Source organism: Vigna umbellata, chromosome 5, assembly GCF_029865625.1.
Source record: "Vigna umbellata cultivar VRB3 chromosome 5, Vumbellata_1.0, whole genome shotgun sequence".
In the NCBI taxonomy this organism is placed as follows: domain Eukaryota; kingdom Viridiplantae; phylum Streptophyta; class Magnoliopsida; order Fabales; family Fabaceae; genus Vigna; species Vigna umbellata.
This window is the reverse complement of record NC_142169.1, coordinates 34,981,193-35,000,367: the sequence shown is the minus strand read 5'-3', so window position 1 is coordinate 35,000,367 and position 19,175 is coordinate 34,981,193. Positions and strand designations below refer to the sequence as shown.

At 33.0% G+C, this 19,175-nt stretch overlaps 3 protein-coding genes across 3 annotated transcripts; all 3 read left to right on the top strand.

Moving 5' to 3' along the window:
* Positions 1-1,585: 1,585 nt before the first annotated feature.
* Positions 1,586-7,910, top strand: LOC124843454 (Haloacid dehalogenase-like hydrolase (HAD) superfamily protein). The gene is made up of 11 exons (XM_088115296.1): positions 1,586-1,803; positions 1,947-2,066; positions 2,890-2,958; positions 3,064-3,168; positions 3,490-3,544; positions 5,269-5,342; positions 5,491-5,574; positions 5,661-5,801; positions 6,426-6,491; positions 7,194-7,303; positions 7,635-7,910. The coding sequence occupies exons 1-11, from the start codon at positions 1,702-1,704 to the stop codon at positions 7,801-7,803; spliced, it is 1,095 nt and encodes a 364-aa protein (XP_087971422.1). The 5' UTR covers positions 1,586-1,701; the 3' UTR covers positions 7,804-7,910.
* A 1,434-nt stretch (positions 7,911-9,344) lies between these two features.
* Positions 9,345-12,551, top strand: HEME2 (Uroporphyrinogen decarboxylase). Its single transcript, XM_088115295.1, has 6 exons — positions 9,345-9,563; positions 9,900-10,021; positions 10,588-10,698; positions 10,806-10,994; positions 11,478-11,603; positions 11,994-12,551. The coding sequence occupies exons 1-6, from the start codon at positions 9,464-9,466 to the stop codon at positions 12,507-12,509; spliced, it is 1,164 nt and encodes a 387-aa protein (XP_087971421.1). The 5' UTR covers positions 9,345-9,463; the 3' UTR covers positions 12,510-12,551.
* Positions 12,552-16,531: 3,980 nt separating this feature from the next.
* LOC124823319 (CBL-interacting protein kinase 2-like) lies at positions 16,532-19,023 on the top strand. Its single transcript, XM_047295508.2, has 2 exons — positions 16,532-16,739; positions 17,120-19,023. Exon 2 carries the CDS (start codon positions 17,348-17,350, stop codon positions 18,695-18,697), a length of 1,350 nt encoding a protein of 449 aa, XP_047151464.1. The 5' UTR covers positions 16,532-16,739; positions 17,120-17,347; the 3' UTR covers positions 18,698-19,023.
* Positions 19,024-19,175: the final 152 nt, after the last annotated feature.

Sequence of the window (19,175 nt, the reverse complement as noted above, 5' to 3'; positions counted from 1 at the left end):
GCAACAAAGAACAACAATGATAAGAATTTTGCAGGCGGTGAGAGTGACGAGAGGGTGCGAATGCTTGAGGCATCTTAATCTTCAATCCTGCACCTGAACTTATGGTCCGTATGAAATTATTGAAAAGATTGGAGAAGTGGTTTATAGATTGAAATTTCCTTGCTTAAAAAAAAACATCATAGAAGCAAAACCAGAACTAGCTTACAATCATGTTTATCTGATTGATAATGTTAGCATAGTGCAAAGAGAGACTAGCTTCACCAAGTCTTCCAAAACCCTTACAAGAGTTTACAAAAGTTGTACCTACAAAAAAATTCAAGATTTCATGACATTTTAGGAGTCTAATATTATTGATGAAACACGTCCACTAATGTAAAGTACTTGTCCACTGATGTACAAAACTTTTATATTGAATGGAAGGAATGCATGAAAATGGAAATTTTGAATGAATTCAACTGTGTAAATTTCAAATGAGGAACTAACTATTCATAGTTAGAATAATCATAATCTCGTTTCCTTTTCAAGCTCCTCACAAACTTTCTTTGATGCTTTATTTCAATTTGAAAAGCTGAGACCGACAATTATAAAGAAAACGATCTGTCAAAAATAAGAGAAATACTGCAGAAGATTGATTTGCAGATTATTTGTTAGATTGATAATCTAAAATGATAACTCTCAAGAAGACCAACAATTAAGAATGTTCTTAGTAAAAATTAAAGTAAAATTTATTTAGTTTGATATGAATTAATGTCACCAAATTTGTCCCAATATCAAACCTAGACACAATTTTTGAATTACAATAAATCGTATGTCCCCACTATTTCATTATTCTTTTCCAAATTCCATTTTGCTTTTTCAAACTTGGCAGATTTAAGAGCGACTTTAGGAGGGTATAATTGGTTGATTATTTGAGTGTTTAAATTTAGGTATTAGTTTAAGATTTTGACTAACGTTGTGATTTTGAATCAAGCATGGAGGCGACATCTAGGAAGAAAGGAAAGATTACCACTGCCTAAACGACGTGGGAGAGGAAGAGTGCAAGAAGTGGTGGGGAGGAAGGTCATCGTGGTGCTAGTGATGGCTTCGTTGACGACATTGAAGAGGATGATGGAGATGAATAAGAGAGACGAGAAAAGTCTCACGGCCTGAAGATGTAAGAACGAAGGATTGACACGTTTGAGAAAAAAAAAAGAAAAATGATGCGAGACACAGTTAGTCACCTCAGCTAAAATTTAACGCCGTTGTTTTTTAAAGGTTAAAAATTCAACTTTTCTAATGAAGAAGATGAAAATGAACAACACTTTTAAAGATGGACGAAATCCAAAAACGCGAGACTTGATGGACTAAATATATATTTAACTCAGAAATAAAATATATAAAAAGGAATAATAGAAAAATAAATAATATTAAAGCAATTGGGTTATGATAGCAATGAAAATAGTCGCTTCCTTATCCCGTGAATAAGTGGGAGCACGTGAGATGTCACGTGAGTAGAAAAGCAGGAAGCAAAGGAAAATCAAGGAGGGTGGTGCAAAATCGAGAGGCGGAAGGTGGCTTAGGATCAGAATTTAAAACATTAAGATTTGGATTGGGAACAGACACAAATGAAATAAAGACTGAAACAAAACATCATCGTCGTCATCTTCTTCCCCTCTCTTCTGCTTCCGTAACATTAACGTTGCTCTCGTTTATCCCAAAACCATGGACTTCACCACTTTCGCAAATTCCATGACTTCTACTCATGCAATTCCTCCCACACACCCTTATCGCCTTCAACCCTCTGTTTTTCCTCCCCCACTCCCAGTATGCGATTTCCTCTCCCTCTCTCTCTCTCTCTCTCTCTCTCTCTATATATATATATATATATATATATACCTACGTATATTCACGTACATGTTTAATTTTATTTCGTTTGTGGATTTTTATTTTTCTTGTGTAATTTTCAGAATTTAAAGCGTTCGGGTTTGGTTAAGAATCGGCTAATTGCTCGTTGCAGTTCTAAGTCTGATAAATTTGGCTCTGTGAATGGGTTGCAATTCACACCCAATAAGCTTTTTGTGGAAGAGGTATCGATTCTACTCATTTTCCTATTAATTCTCAAGTGTTCAAAATTCATCTTATCCATTTTTGTCTCCCAATGTTCTACACCTAATCGAGATTCAGGGTTTTTCTTTTACGTCTGCCTAGCACTTCGGGCACCGGTTAAAAAGTGTTTAAGAGGAGTTTATTTCGGCCTCTGAAAGTGGTTTTCCGTTCTTGTAAACTTAATTTATTAGGTTTCGCGCAGAAGTTAAAAAGGAGTTTATTTAGGTTATTTGTAAAGCGTATGAATGAGCTCTTATTTGACCAGAGTATTGTTATAAGGGTTTATGTGAAAGAGCATACGTGCAACTTAATTGGTCTTATATTATGACATAAACACTTGTGCAAGAGTGTGAAAGAGCTTGTTAAAATAGCTTATGATCTGTCTGTAAAATGTTTATCATATTTCAATAAGCGCTCTAATGACTTAGAAAATATCGTACAGCTTATATAAAAACAATTTAACCCAATTTCCTCTGCGACAGTTCTAACAACTTAAGCATAGTTGCTTATATGATAAGCATGTATTCAATATGCCCTTGATGTTTACTTACGTGCCTAAGTACTCACTATCCATAAGCTCTTGTTCTGTATGATTTTATCCAATGAGTACTTAAATTGTTACCAAAACATGTTTGTTATGAAAAAGGTTATTGTTTACTAACTACTTTTTACGTTTGTTTTCATAGGGCAGGTCTTTTATCTTTACACTTTTCATTTCCTGTCTATAGTACAGAATTTTGTTGGAACAGTGAGTTTATCAATCTAAAGTGATTGTAACTCTTCTAATTCATTGTTTCCTTCCAGGCTATTGGAGCTGAATATGGGGAAGGCTTTGAGACTTTTAGGGCAGATGGACCATTAAAAGTTGATGTGGTAAGGAATTTTTTTCTTCAGAATTTACTTCATTGCCTCTTTGTTCTTATGTGTGCTAGTATAGTTAATTTATGACTGAGGGTTGACAATTCTATTTGAAAATAGGACTATTTGAATGAGAAATTGCAAGATGGCTTTCTTCACCGCATACGCTATGCAATGAAGCCTGATGAAGCTTATGGTCTAATTTTCTCTTGGGACAATGTGGTGGTAAGTACTTTTAACTCAAATTTGTATGTTTTATTATAATTTTTTCTTTTCTTCTCCTTTTTGGGTTAGAATAAACGATTCCAGAACGTTGTCTTCTTTTCATGTTTTAAAGTGTTAAATAATGCTAGTTAGTTTATGAAATTTATTGTAATTATGCTGAAGATATATGTATTTACTAATGTTCTGGTTGGTAATTGCATGTGGGAATGACTGCTATGACCAAGTTTTGGGAAAAATAGTGCAGGACCTTACACTCACTTAATATCATGCAACCAGTTCATTTAAATCGATTCCCTGATAAATGCATGCACTTCATTTCAGGCTGGTACACGAGCTGTAAAAAGGAAGGCATGGGAGCAGCTGGCCTTTGAAGAAGGTATGTTAATTGTTATACCTCATTACTTTGGGGCTTTAGATGGGATAATCTTCAAAGATGCATGGTCTTTTAGATGGAAGGTATAAAATAGAAACAAAAGGACAGGTTCTCCATTAAAGAATGGGGCAACTCATAACAAAACTATGATAAATAATCATTCCTTTCTTTAAGTTTAGATATTCAGTTGATATATGTCTATTTGGGAACACAAATTAGTAGCAAGAAAAGGAATATCTTTTAAATTCGAATTTTACATTATCAACTCATGAATTGTTGTTTATAATAATGTCTCCTCTTCATTATTGGTAGATGGTAATGGTAAGTTTGGCAGATTGTTGCAAAACTTTTTGAAAAACGGTAGTGGCATAACGTTCCCTGGCAGCCATTATTTTTGACACCCTTTTTAAGAATTAAATAAAACCAAAATTAGCTATAGTTTCCATGCTTCTGTTACACCAACAGGGCAACCAACGCCCCTAACCTTGATCTCTTTTGCGAAAGAACTCCCATTCTTCTCCAACAGTGTCTCCGGTGGTGCTCACTATCCATTGTTTTCTCTGTTTGCAGCATTGTACCCTCAACCTTCTCTGTTGTTTTCTTTATGCAAGACCCATGTTCACTTTTTATTAAATATTTAAGATGCCTTGTAGTTGAAATATGACTTAGTCCTCGGCATTCTTGTTTCTTTCCTTGACCTATTTTATTACTCTTCACCAACAGTTCCACTGTTTTGAATCTCATATATCAGCCTGTAGCATCCAACCGCAAAAAGGCTATAGCAATATAGTGTATATGATAGTTGTTTTTTTTAAATTTTTTTATGGTTTATTTAATATATACTACATACATACACAAAGATAGATATATATATATATATATAGAGAGAGAGAGAGAGAAAGAGAGAGGACATAGACAAAGAAATGATAAAATTTTCTCAATTTAAACATTGAGTCAACTACAAGTTTCCTAGATAGGAATTAATAATCATATTCTGTGTCCAAGTCTTCTTTATCATTGTCACTATTATTACATCTATACATTTTGGCTTTCAAAATTAAAACCCCAGAAGTAGCTCTATAAAAGGACCCTAATGTCTCTGTTCATAGGGACTTTTTTGGAGGCAACATATAGTACCTTCTCTGCACCAGTTTAGCACACTCAACCTTATCCGTTGTTTTCTTTGTACAATACTTATATTCACTTTTCATTAAATGTTTAATATGTCTTGTAGTTGAAATATGACTGTCTTTTGAATTTTGTTTTACTTATTTTGCTGTTACATGTATGTTTTGCTTTAGAGACCTATGACTTTTTATTTTTAATTATGAATATGTCATGAATTCTGAGTATTTATATACATATAAATATTCACTTGGTCCTTTTACCTACACAATCTTTATGCTTTAGTCCCTATACTTGAAATAACTCATTTATTCTTTTTGAATTAGTTTTTAATTGGTTTTAGTCCCTGTCGTTTAGAATTACATGGACTAAAATAGATTAAAAAGTACATGTGTTGGACTAGAAAGTGCATGTGTAAGGACTAAAATGAGTAGTTTCTAGGTGTATGGCTAAAATGTAAAGATTGTGCTGGTAATGAGTAATTAAACCTAAAAAACTCACAATAATGGTCATCCTGCTATGGACTATCCCACCATACCGTTTTCTGGATTGACTTCTGCATGCTATTGTCTGATATTGATAACTGTGATTATCATATGCAGGAAAGGATATTCCAGAAGAAGGTGATATGCACAAATTACTGTTTTATACAGGTGCTGATTATGTGTTGCATAAGGTTAGTTTGCCTTTTTCTTTTGGTTTGTTGGTTTACACAGGCTTTCAATTATGAAGGTATGCTTTCTTTAGAGATAGCATCATCATTAAAAGTATAAAACTTTGTTCTGAACATTTTTCTTTGCTGATTATCCTCTCTTCATTTGCAGTTTTTTCTATCAGATAATGCAGAAAATGAGCTGAATAGGCTAAAGTTGAGGTTTTCTCAGATATATTATGATAATCTTCTCAGAGTAAGTTGCCTTGATTTAGTGTAATGGCTTTTGCCGAGGGTTCTGCGGGCTAAAACCTGGCATTTCTTGCTTGTAACTTTGTTCAGCTTGCAAAACCAATAGATGGCCTCGAAGACTGGTTGGAAGCAGTTTATACAGCTCGTATCCCCTGTGCTGTGGTTTCAAGCCTTGATAGAAGAAATATGTTAGAGGTTTTGGAGCGAATGGGCCTCAGCAAGTATTTCCAGGTTGGTTTTAAGAAAACTTTACAAGAAATCAAATTTTGCCATGTTTCTCCAATTGAAAAAAGGCAGCAGTATGTATAACTAATTTTGCTTGAAATAGGGTTGTATGGGAAGACTGCCAGGTCTTATATCTCTCAGGATACCATGGACAATTATAAATACTATGTAGCTTGTTTAGTTGGGGTGTTGGTTTCGACTGCAGTTTGACTCACCGTCAATAGATTTAGAAAAAAACTGTTCACGTTCTTTGGTTAAGAAAACAAGCATTTTGTTTTTGCTGCAATTCATGCTCTAGATCCATTACAGGGAGGACAAATGCTATTAAGACACTATTATTGGGTAAAATCCATGTTGGTTGCAATCCATATTGTTCCTTCACTTCTACGTAGTGGAGCTTACGTGACTGTTCCCCCGATCATAGTGTTGTGCTAACTTTTCTCTCAAAGGGAATTAGGGATACAAAAGGACTTTCCCCTTCATTTTTGTGGGGAACCCCAATTTGATAACTTGGCCATTTATGGCTATATTTTAACCTATTTTATGTAGTAGATATAGTATGTAATATTATGAATAACTCAGACATGATTAAAACTTTTCCCCTTGCTGATTGCCTCATTTTATTTGCAGGCAATTGTGACAGAGGAGGATGGAATGGAGTCAATAGCTCATAGATTTCTTTCTGCTGCTGTCAAGGTACAGATTATCCATAGCATTCAATTTTGATGAAATGATTCTGCCTTGAAACTATTACTATTCTATTACTATATAGACTTTGGTTTTTTAACATTTACTACATGTATAATTACACTCAGGCAAGTTTCCATCTCCATCTCTGCTAATATGTAAATACCAGAAACTTGTGAAATCTACTATGTATGGCAAAACATGGACATGAAACTGGAGTTATATTCCTTCTATGTAAAGTTGAGTTTTTTTCTGTATTTTGAAGTTGAGGGATATTACATAGGGTAAAGATGCAGAGACAGGATAACCAATGATTTGAATCCAAATTCCATTGATTTTCTTCAAAGATGTAGGCTGAGTGGTATTTTAGTTTTAAAAGGTTGAAACCTATAGTGCCTCTGCTGTAATTTTTGTGGGGTGATATCTTGTCTATTATATTCTTTTTTTTTTACATTAAGATCCTGAAATCATCTTAGTAGAACATGAAAAATTCTGGAATCATCGTTGCTAATCGTGTGGACCCAGATATTGCTCACAATAAACGCTAAAGGTCCAAAGTGGAAATATATTTGGGAGTGTGTATATGTAGCATTGCTATTATATTTAGGATTGTTTAAGTTCCCCGGCTAATATCCTGTAAGTCTTTCATAAAATTCTCATTCTTATTACAATATTATGCTAGCTTTTGACCTGTTTGCCTATGCCTTGCAGTTGGATCGTAAACCTTCCAAATGTGTGGTTTTTGAAGATGATCCTAGAGGAGTAACTGCGGCGCACAACTGTACAATGATGGCTGTAGCATTAATTGGAGCTCATCCTGCGTGAGTAATTCACATTTATGCATATAATAACATAAGACGTGGGTACGAAAATAAGATTTGATGAAACGTTTAAGAAATGCACATTTCCAATTTAGTGGTTTTCATGTGCAAACACCACTTCTCATGTACACAAGTACATGGAAGTTAGTAGAACTTCAACTTGGTATTTGATTTTGTGTCATCCTGCGAGGGATGATGACATTAATGCATCATACTTCGCTTCATTGAACTGAGAGTAATTTTCAATCAGTTATAGTCTTCAGTAATTTAAATTTTCTGATGAAATTATTCATGTGAAATTTAGAAACTGATTGATGTTGAAAACCTGTAGGTATGATTTGGGTCAGGCTGATCTTACCGTTGCTAACTTCAGTGAACTTTCTGTGATCAACTTGCGAAGACTATTTGCCAACAAGGGTTCTTCATTTATGGATCTGCAGAAGCAGATCATAGAGAAAACTCCTCCCAAAAGGAAACTTACAATAGACACCATTTTTTAATACATTTTCCTCCATTTGCTAAATTTCCTTGTAATTAAATAGTTATGAACTCGTAATTTTTTTATATCCAATAAAATTGCAATCAGTTCGATCTGATTTCATCCCTATGTTTTATTTCAATTTCTTTTTTGTTTTCACTTATTGGCCTTATCTTTTGGTGTGAAAATCATAGGAAGTGGACAATCATAGGAATCAAGAACAATTGGTCACAATTTCCTCAGCCTAAGAATAAGAGGGGATTCAGTTAACAAGAAATTAGACACTTTGACACTTAAATAATTTGGATTAGCCACATCAAATCCTAGTTAAAAAACATTGTTAGAAAGATAATGATGAAGACAACTTCCATTTTGTTGTTTCTTGATATAAACCAAAGTTCCAAATTTATCCTACCTGAATACTTTATAAAAATAACGATTTGATGGTTTTTCGTATTAACAACAGGCGAAACTAAATTTAGTTAATTTAAAAAAATAGAACTGAAAGCAATTCAAAATATAATGAACAATATGAAGTTAAAAACTATCACTTGTATATTTTTTTTTACTTCAAAAACAGAGAAAAAAGACGACATTAAGCTAATTTCATGTAAAGAGTGTACGAGTTGTAGTAATCTTCTTGAGATGTATCTAATTTCTATAAATAAAAAGAAGCTAATTTCATATTTAATAATGGTTCAAATTTTTTCATGAATTTTTAACTCATGTTTTATGCACCATTAATATCCTTATAGGATATTATCCTTGTACCAATCTTTGTTTCAAGTATTTAATGCAAATAGATAAGTATAACTCAAACTCGAAACCACTAATAGAATACTCCTATATTATATGATCTATGTGTCTTTTTCCTTGTATATTTTAATATAGACATCCTTAATCAATGTAAAATTATATATTTTACTTATACTTAGGTCTAAAAATTACTTAGATATTTATTAAGAAAATTAAAGATATTTTATTTATAAAAGTGCTCTCATGTGATTTTCAATTAATCTCCAACTCAAAAGTCCTAAACTTTAATAAAAAAATTATATTTATTGATTCATTGAACACCAATTAGCATACTCTATTTTTATATTTGCCCCTTTAATATACGATGTATAATTTTTATTTCTCCATTATTTTGCAATTGAAGTTTTCAGATTTTACAAAATCTTTGATTTCAGTGTAATATTTAATTTTATATACATTTACTTTTAATTATTATCCAACTTAAGGATTAAAGTGATTAATTAAAGTATACAACAAATAAAAATTTGCAAATTAAAAATTAAACTAAAAGTTACATTTTTTTTTCTAATACAAAAACGCCTATTATAAAATTAAAGGAAAACAAAAATTAGAATTTATCCTCTTTTTTTCTTTTTGCTTTCTATTTTGTTAGGTAATTGTATGTGTTTATTTACATTTTATTGCAAAGAAGTTGATAGCATAGGTGGAAGCAGAGGTTGTGTACTGTCAGAAAATTCCATGGTGAATTTGGTGACATGGCAAAAGCGCAACAAATTGGGGATTGCAATTGGTGAATCAACTGTCCGTTGCTCATCTCATTCATTTTCTTATCTTACCATTCTTCCCAAACCATATCACATCCTTCAAACTTCAATTTCTCTGACACAACTTTTCAGCTCCACTTCACTCTGCAATTCAATTCAAAAATGTTGTGTGTCAACACCGCCTTCACTTCTTTCATACCCAGAAAACCAACTTGTGTTTTTCCCTCCAAATCAACCACCCCAATTTCCTGCACCCTCCAAGGTATTATTTTATTAGCATCCACTTATTAGGGTTTTCATTTTCTGGGCATTATTGTGCAATTTAAGTGTTCTTCTCGACATTTTCAGCTCTCCACCAAGACCCAGATAACACATCGTTGTCCTTTGACTTTTGCCCCCAAATTGAATACTGCCGATTTCTTTTTAGTTAGAATTTAATAGCCCTGAACTCGTAGTTGACAATTTTCATTCCTTCTATTTTGCTATGAACCTACTTTTTCAATTCCTTGCGAAAATGTAGTCGTCATTTCTGGTCAAAGCTACAAACTCATTCTTTCTGATTAATGAATTTTGTTTGAGTTCTGGAAATCTTGTGCAGGAACCGTTGCCGAACCAAAATCTACAGCTGCTGCTGAACCGCTTTTGCTTAATGCAGTTCGTGGGGTAGAGGTTGAAAGACCACCGGTTTGGCTCATGAGGCAAGCAGGGAGGTACATGAAGGCAGGTTCATGCAGCTATTTGTGATTTATGGCTTACGTAAAACTTAATCTAAGATTTAGGGCATCCTAGTTTGGTATTTGGTGTCATAAATTTCTGTATATTGTGAAATTGCATGTGCAGTGGTGTTATGTTGACTTAGAGAAAATTTGTACAAACTAACTTTTGTTTAAACTAACTTAAGGTTACCAGAAGCTGATTTATTTTTTCTTCTCATATCCAAACAAGCAGGTGTAGAAGGGTGTGTTTTAGTTAACTCTTCATTTTTTAAGTTACACACCACCTCTGAAACTAAACATAGCTAGCGGAGTTTTTACATTTTCCAAAGTTTATCTCTATTTCAGAAAATTTCTGGACTTTTTTTATGATGGCCTTAGCCCAAGAATTTGTTTGAATTGTTTATGATCCATGGTTATATGCTTCAATTGTAAATTTAAGTCCAACAACTATCGTGATTTAAATGCCACTAAATCTAAAACTAGTTGGGTTCTTGTTCTTCATGAATTGAGTTTGGTGAGCATGTCTTCTTTACAAAAAATGAATCTAATTTGCCAATTTTTATCAAGCAGAGTTACCAAACCATCTGTGAGAAATATCCTTCATTCCGTGAAAGATCTGAAAATGTCGATCTTGTGGTGGAAATTTCCCTGCAACCATGGCATGTTTTCAAGCCTGATGGAGTAAGATAAACTCTGGCACTCATTAATATATCTGTTATGACATTTTTTATGCATTGATTATGATTTTGTTGCCATTAATAATTTGCGGGGCACTGATTCTGTGACAGGTGATTTTATTCTCAGACATTCTTACCCCACTTTCTGGAATGAATATACCCTTTGATATTGTGAAGGGTAAGGGTCCTGTTATATTTGATCCTATTCACACAGATGCCCAGGTCAATCAAGTGAGAGAGTTTGTTCCTGAAGAATCAGTTCCATACGTTGGTGAAGCACTGACAATATTGAGGAAAGAGGTCTGACTGGTGCTATGTTCCGTTGCATTTCTGCTTTTGTTCGTTTTACACCCCCACTTCCTTTTTATACCTGAAGTATGCATGTTTTGTCCAATACCATAAGACAGGAAATTCTGTATATTTTGTGATTAAAAGGGATTTCTCTGTATTTTAAGGATGTTAATTGGTTGGGGGCTGTAATAACATGAAATGATGGAGAAAGGTGATTAGGCATACGTCATGTGGTACTAGGGGGAACATATAATATTGAATTTCAAAATTATATATTTTATTGAACTGTCTACCATGCTGGTGGTATTAATATACTGGGTTAATCTTCATTTTCCGTTTGCATTATAAAGTTTTTTTATGTATTAGTAAATAACGGAGCTTCATGGAGACCCAAATATCTTGTTATTGTTTCTTTATCATTATTGTGTGTCCTATTGGTGTATTATCCTCCAACGTTTCCTATATCATTGAATGCAGAACTGTTGATTGCAGGTGAATGATACAGCTGCAGTTCTTGGTTTTGTTGGGGCACCGTTCACTCTGGCATCATATGTGGTTGAAGGTGGTTCATCTAAAAACTTTTCAAAAATAAAAAGATTGGCTTTCTCTGAGTCCAAGGTAATCTTCAGCCATCTTCCATTATCATTCAAGCTCACTTTAGTTGTTGCCCATGGAAACTCACTCACATTCTTATGTTTTAAATCCGTTTTTTTCAGCATTTTGTATCCTGAAATATACTGATCAATCCAGATAATTAACAAATCCTTAAGTTGGTGATTAGTTAGAAAATTAGTTCTGGTTGAAATGGAAGAAATTACTACGGTTCATGTTACCTTATTTGTTTAGGTTTTTCTTCAACTCTATTTTGTGTGTAGATTTCCAAAATGAATTTTGTTCGTTACGATTAAAAATCAATTCTTAATACTAGCTAAGAGGGTAATTAGTCGATAATGAAATTTGCACTATTTCGTTATCTCGTTTCACTATAAAACAGTGATTTCTCCACAGATCCTGCACTCTTTACTGCAAAAGTTTACAACATCAATGGCAAGATACATTCAATACCAAGCTGATAATGGAGCTCAAGCTGTTCAGATCTTTGATTCATGGGCAACAGAACTTAGTCCAGTGGATTTTGAAGAATTCAGTTTGCCTTACTTGAAGCAGATTATCGATGCTGTGAAGAAAAGCCATCCAAATCTCCCTTTGATCCTGTATGCTAGTGGATCTGGGGGCTTGCTTGAAAGACTAGCCTTGACAGGAGTGGATGTAATTAGCTTGGATTGGACAGTTGATATGGCTGATGGTAGGAGGCGACTGGGACCAAATATAGCTGTCCAAGGAAATGTGGACCCTGGTGTTCTTTTTGGTTCCAAAGAGTTCATCACTGATAGGATAAATGATACTGTGAAAAAAGCAGGTAGAGGGAAACATATCTTGAATCTTGGTCATGGAATTAAAGTAGGTACGCCTGAGGAGAATGTTGCACATTTTTTTGAGGTTGCTAAATCACTCCGATACTAACCAGCCAACTATGATTAATTATTATTTTTTTGTTTCTCTTCAGCGTGTCTGTTTGATTTTGATTCTCTAGTGAACTTTTTCAGAATAATTACATATCCCGCATTTTCTAATTGAAAGAAAGTCCCTTGGTTAATCTGTCATCTAATTATGAATAGAAGCCAGGGACATGAACAATAATGTATGTACATTGCTTAATACTTTATAGAGTTAGATCAACACAAACTGTTGAAAGTCTCATATCGACTAGAGATAAGGTCAAAATATAATATATAAGTGAGATGCAAACTCATCTTCACAAAATCGGCTTGTAAGGTGAGATTTACACCTTACTTATATATTATATTTTGACCTCATATCTACTATACGTGAGACTTCCAACACGAACCAAATGATATTTAAATAAATAAAATTGATCAGTTAATCCATTAAATTGTTTTACTTTAAAAGCACTGGATCTTCTTAAAGTATTTGATCGTTGTTTAAAAGTTTTGCTTTCAGAACACACTAGATCGGAAATTGTTTTCCCTTGTACATTCATCCCACTCCTATTTCAGATCAAAATTTTAGGAAGTCTGATACAGTGTAGGAAGAAAAATCTGTGGTGCAAACTAAGTCACGTATTAAGCCTCACATTGGTGTATGGGGCCCTGAGGGAATTTGGGCTTGGTTTCTTTAATTGAATTTAACAGTGTAAATCTTGAACGCCACAAATAATGAGAAGATTAGATCTTGGCTATTACTTCCTGCACCCCATCATATTTCTTTCCACATCCTATCACTTCTGAAAATTATTTTCCGGAATATAATAAACTGGAATATAATAAACAATTTTGGATTTTTTTTTTGGGAAGCAATCTTCCCCTTCTATTGCCGAAAAGAATTTCCGGGAAAGCTTCTGGATGGGGTGGATGAAAATTTTGATGGATGTAGGAATCAATAGCCTTTCATCTTTGGTAATGTTGATGTCTTGCTGATGCAATTGTCTCTGGTATTTGATAAGTTAATAGAATATAAGTGAGCTATAAAATGCTTGAAAAACCCAGAGTACGTCAAGAACATGAACGTGATCTTGGGTAGGAATACGTTGTGTTGTATCAGACTCGGTTGTTCCATTATGAGATTGAGGTAAAGATGCTCACATTTTAATTTTAGTGGTTCATTTTTAAGGTAAAAGTCTCTGGCTTAAATTGCTGATGCTGACTAATTTAATTCATACCAAAAATTCAAAAGCACCTTTAATACATTGCAAGATTCCATTAACTATCTAAAAGATGAACTTCATTAATAAATATATTGAAAAACCCTGATAACCAGCTGAAAATAAACCTCATGTGGGAGTGCTAAAGTGCTGATGTTAGCACCTTCTTGGGAGATTGTTTGAAATATATCGTTTTTTTTTTTAAATTTGTTTTCCAACCTTCAGTATAGATTTTGAAAATGAAAGCAAATTTGCCATTAAGAAAAGTTTTATTTTTATAAGTTAAATTATACATGAAATATCAACACAAATCAATTGCACCAAAATAATTCCATTATATGGTTTCTTAGGTTTAGCATTTCAATGCTAGAAATAATTTTCAAAATTTATGTAAAGAAAAAATGATCTAATAATGTTTTTTTTATATATATTTTTTTAGTTTTAAAAACTTAAAATACCTTTTGGAAACTAAATTCAAACAAGGCCCTGATCTCTATCATGAGCGTAAAAAGCTAGGATTGCATTTGAGAGCTTTAAAGTCTCTATTAAAAATAAAAAAAATAATAAAAAAAAACCTAGGTTCGTAATCGAAAAGCTTTCGAAAACACAATTTTATTATGAGAAAATTGATTTATTTCCAAACATGATGGACATATGAGCTAACGTAAAGGTTTCCCATGAGTGAAACTTGTAAATACTTTATCTAAACCAATGCATATGATATGTATACAATGAGACTTAGTTTATTACATGTACACATGAAATGTCTTATATATAGATTGGACAAAAAACACCTACATAGATATCATGGATCTTAGATAATGTAATTATGGTTCGAGAACACCTTTTTAATGAAATAATAATAATGTCTAATTTGTCAATATTGATCACATTTTTTAAAAGTTTTTTTTTAAAGTGAAATATATTAATTGAAAAATACCTCAACATTGACAAGATTTTTTTATTGGTAAATTCATTATTTATTATATATGTTCATTATTAATTGATTTGCACTAATAAAAATTTATTTATCAGAAGATATAATCGTGGTTATGGTTATCAAACTTTCGAGTTAACTCGTAAACTTTTATGAGTTTACGTTTTCAGACATCACTTCTGAGTTAATTCGAAAGTAAACTCGTTTTCTGCGAACTTGAAAGTTATATATTTAATGAAATGCATCAAAATTAATGACAATAATTTATGTATTTGTGTTTTACAATATTTTTTTTATGAACAATATAATTATAAATTTTATTTATTTAAAGTTATATAATTTTGTAAATTTATTTTAATTCAAATATTATTTATATAATTTTTTTCATCTGAAGTAAACTCTTACGAGTTTATGAGTCGAGTTTATTCAACTATCACGAGTTTATGAGTCGAGTTTATTCAACTATCACGAGTTTACATAAACTCTTAAATTTAATAATTTTGATCGTGACATTTGCACTGTGTTAGATACATGATAGTAAGATATATCTGTTTTGCAAGTCACAATTCGAAACAATTTAGAAAAATGTTAAAAAAAATGTAATAACTCATGTTGTCTATCAACAGATATCTTATATTAATGAAGATTGGGTAGGTTGATGCACTTTTTTCACGAGTGCAAACTTGTTGGATTGGCGTTTTTGTTAATTGAAAAGGGTGCTAAAAGCAAACAAGTGAAAGAATTAAGCTACCAACATTGAAGAGAAATACACACATACGTGGACTTTAAGTTATGTAATAACTTATACAACGTAATATGATACCATAAATCAAATAAAGTGATAACTGATAAGGCACCAAATCCAGATCAGATACATGTAAGCACTGGTCCCATTTTACCTTAAACTGCACCGAAAATTCAAAACCAAAGAAAACAACTCAACCATATTAATGACACCTTAGATCAGACACTGAAATTTTGCATTCATAATAAAGTCTCAAGTGTACGTTTTTATATATAAATATCGTATCATAGCAGAAACAAATACAGATATAATCCTAAAAACTGTTTGGGGTAGTTTGTATTTGTTACTCTTCCCCTCTGTTGCCAAACAGAGGCTTACAATTGAAAAGATTATGTTTTTCCTGACATAGTTGTTGTGTATGTTTTTGCTTATGTTATCTAGGCTGTGCTTGAAAACACAACACATTAGTAAAAGTTAAGAAATTGGTGGACTTTTTCTGGATTTTCTGAAGGCCGTGAGGAAGCAGAAAGAGTTTTGATTGGACAACAATTCAGGTTTTGATTACTTTTGCGTTTTTTTTTCAAATGATTTATTTGTATAGATTAGTAAGAAACAAGAAGAAGTTACTGAAAGAATATTTTTACATTAATCAATTATTTTCTTTTGACTTAATTAATAGCTATAACGGATGATGATTTACTTTAATTCTTAGATTAAAAAAATTAAAGATAAAGAAATTTCTCTTTCGTTAGTAATCATGTTATCTGTTATTGTTTACTTTATTTTTCTGAAGATGTGGTTTGGTTTATTTATGTAGGTAGAGTTATTCTATGAAGTTACTGTTATGGAATTACTTGATTGATATAGAAAAATAATAAAACCGATACAGAATTAAACTTGAAGAAAGTGAAATCAAATAATAAAATAACAGAATTAATACATAGTGATATTAAGAATTTAGGTGATATAGAAAGTGATTAGGTAATAGGGTTGGAAAAATAATAGGATTGGGTGAATTGCGTTTTATAACACATCAGAATATGTTGGAAAATTATTAATAGTAGGAACTAACTGATACAAAGATATTTGAATGTGATTAATAATTTTGATCTAAATATGTAGTTGGTCTAAATACTGAATAAAAAATATAATAAAAAATATGAAAAGGGAAATAACGTAGGCATATTTGAATGAGAAAGAGGAAAAGACAGTGAAATATGACGAGGAATGTGGATTGTATTTGACAACTTAGGGAAAGTGAAGAAAGTGGTTTATATATACTAAGCTAATTTGTTCATTCCAATACCATTATGCTTTTTCCCTCTCTAACGTCCCATCTTCCTTCAAACGGTAACATCTTCTTCTTATTATGATTATGCTTCTTATGCTTCTTCTCTTACTCTATTTTTCACAACCTTTCTACTATCTTCTTAGGTTGATAATGTCGTAATTTAGCTCAATTTTTCTAAACTTTTTTTTATCTTATGCTTTGTTTGGTTGATCGATCGAGGGAAAGTGACAAGGTTCATTTGGTTATGTTTTTTTTGTCTGGTTGAAGACGATTAAGTGGTTGAGTCCACGGCTTGTGAATGATGATGTTTTGACTTTTGTGATGTCTTATATTGTTTCATCGAATTGCATTCTATTTTAATTCTACTTCGTATATATTTGCGTTGGAACTTTTGTATATGTGTTTTTTTTAATGGTTTTTTTTTGTTTCTCATTCTCAGGGAGAGCATTTGAATTGAGCATCTTCTCTGAAGCCATTTTTTGGTTGCGTTTCGCACGTTTTTTGGTGGCTTCTCGAGGAGGTTGAAGGAGTCCGGTGAAACCTAGAATTGGTGATGGTGGTTTTTTTTTCAAGGTTAGAGAAATTGGAGAGAGATAGATAGAAATAAAGGTTCCTCACTTAGAAAACCGGGGTGCTTATTTTTGTGTCTGAGGGTTTGTGCTTGAGAATGGGGAAAAGAGGGAATGTGTTGATGCAGAAGTATGAATTTGGGAAACTATTAGGGCAAGGAAACTTTGCAAAGGTTTACCATGCAAGGGACCTCAAGACCGGGGAGAGTGTTGCCGTTAAGGTGATTGAAAAGGAGAAAATTTTAAAAATTGGGTTGGTTGATCAAACAAAGCGAGAGATATCTATCATGAGACGGATTAAACACCCCAATGTTTTGCAACTGTTTGAGGTCTTGGCCACCAAGACCAAGATTTACTTCATCATGGAATATGCCAAAGGGGGCGAACTTTTTAACAAGGTGGCTAAAGGTAGATTAAGTGAGGCTAGGGCAAGGAAGTACTTTCAACAATTGGTCAGTGCAGTTGATTTTTGCCATAGCAAGGGGGTTTATCACAGGGATTTGAAGCCAGAGAACTTGCTTTTGGATGAGAATGGTATTTTGAAGGTAGCAGATTTTGGGTTGAGTGCATTTGTTGAATCGCATCGTCAAGACGACATGTTGCATACAGTTTGTGGAACTCCTGCATATGTGGCGCCTGAGGTTATAAGTAGAAAGGGCTATAATGGAGCAAAATCTGATGTATGGTCTTGTGGAGTGATCTTATTTGTTCTTTTGGCTGGTCATTTGCCATTCTATGATTTAAATCTCATGTCACTGTATAGGAAAATAAGCAGGGCGGAATACAAATGTCCAAACTGGTTTTCAATTGAAGTGCGCAGATTGTTAGGGAAAATCCTTGACCCAAATCCAGATACCAGGATATCCATGGCAAAAGTTATGGAAAATTCGTGGTTCAGAAAAGGATTCAAACCCAATTCCGGTGAAGTGAAAAGAGAGTCTGCAAATGTGGATTTAGTTAATTCTGATCAAGTTTTTGGTTTGTGCGAGAATACAATCACTGCTTCTGTTGAGGCAGTTCAAGAATTGGTTGCGCCTGGACATTTAAATGCTTTTGACATAATTTCTCTGTCTGCAGGGCTAGACTTGTCTGGCCTATTTGCTAACATTGGTGAACAGGAAAATGTCAAATTTACATTCATGAGCTCTGCCTCATCTATCATGGCTACAGTGGAAGATATTGCTCGCATTTTGAGGATGGTGATCATTAAGAAGGATGGAGGGCTGCTGAAATTGGAGAGATCCAAGGAAGGTAGAAAAGAACCGCTTTCCATTGATGTTGAAATATTTGAAGTTGCTCCATCTTTCCATTTGGTTGAGATGAAATCCGGCGATGATGCATTAGAATTCCAGAAGATAGTCAAGGAAGATTTAAGACCAACTCTCAAAGATATTGTTTTTGTTTGGCAAGATGAGCATTACTTGCAGCAACAGGATTGTACTCCTTAAAAGATTCATTGACTTTTCAAGTTTTGAATGAGTTACGGTTATGACAAAGTTATCATGGTAATTGAAATGTTCATATTCATACTCTAATAAATATGGTTTTGGTTGAGAATGTCTGCTAAATTGTGAGATGTCATTACATCAAACTTTAGTTAGAAATAGGTTTTTGTTTTCACGCCAACATGTGAATTCAAACTTAATTTGTAATGGTTTCCAAAGGTTATGGTTATTCATCATGCCCATGCCTACAATGTATATTTCAGTCACAGTACTAATACAAAGAAGAAAATAAATGAAGCTCGGCTGAAGCTTATTTGGTTGTTTTGTAATCAAGGTTGTTTGTTGCTGTCATAAAGATGTGCGGTGTAGTGTAATTTTTCATGACCCCTTTTTTCAAGTTAGACTATAGCTTTTTAAGGTTGAGGTTTTATCACATTTACCTGAAACTCAAGCTTTAATTATGAATTATTATGAATTCTAT

What these genes read in the sequence shown, in the direction of transcription:
- LOC124843454 (XM_088115296.1), top strand. Translation starts at nt 1,702, where the DNA reads ATGGACTTCACCACTTTCGCAAATTCCATGACTTCTACTCATGCAATT. An exon ending in TCTCTTGGGACAATGTGGTG is followed by an intron (nt 3,169 to 3,489) that starts GTAAGTACTTTT and finishes ACTTCATTTCAG; the next exon opens with GCTGGTACACGAGCTGTAAA. An exon ending in GCCTCAGCAAGTATTTCCAG is followed by an intron (nt 5,802 to 6,425) that starts GTTGGTTTTAAG and finishes TTTTATTTGCAG; the next exon opens with GCAATTGTGACAGAGGAGGA.
- HEME2 (XM_088115295.1), top strand. Translation starts at nt 9,464, where the DNA reads ATGTTGTGTGTCAACACCGCCTTCACTTCTTTCATACCCAGAAAACCA. An exon ending in ATGTTTTCAAGCCTGATGGA is followed by an intron (nt 10,699 to 10,805) that starts GTAAGATAAACT and finishes ATTCTGTGACAG; the next exon opens with GTGATTTTATTCTCAGACAT. An exon ending in TGGCTTTCTCTGAGTCCAAG is followed by an intron (nt 11,604 to 11,993) that starts GTAATCTTCAGC and finishes ATTTCTCCACAG; the next exon opens with ATCCTGCACTCTTTACTGCA.
- LOC124823319 (XM_047295508.2), top strand. Translation starts at nt 17,348, where the DNA reads ATGGGGAAAAGAGGGAATGTGTTGATGCAGAAGTATGAATTTGGGAAA.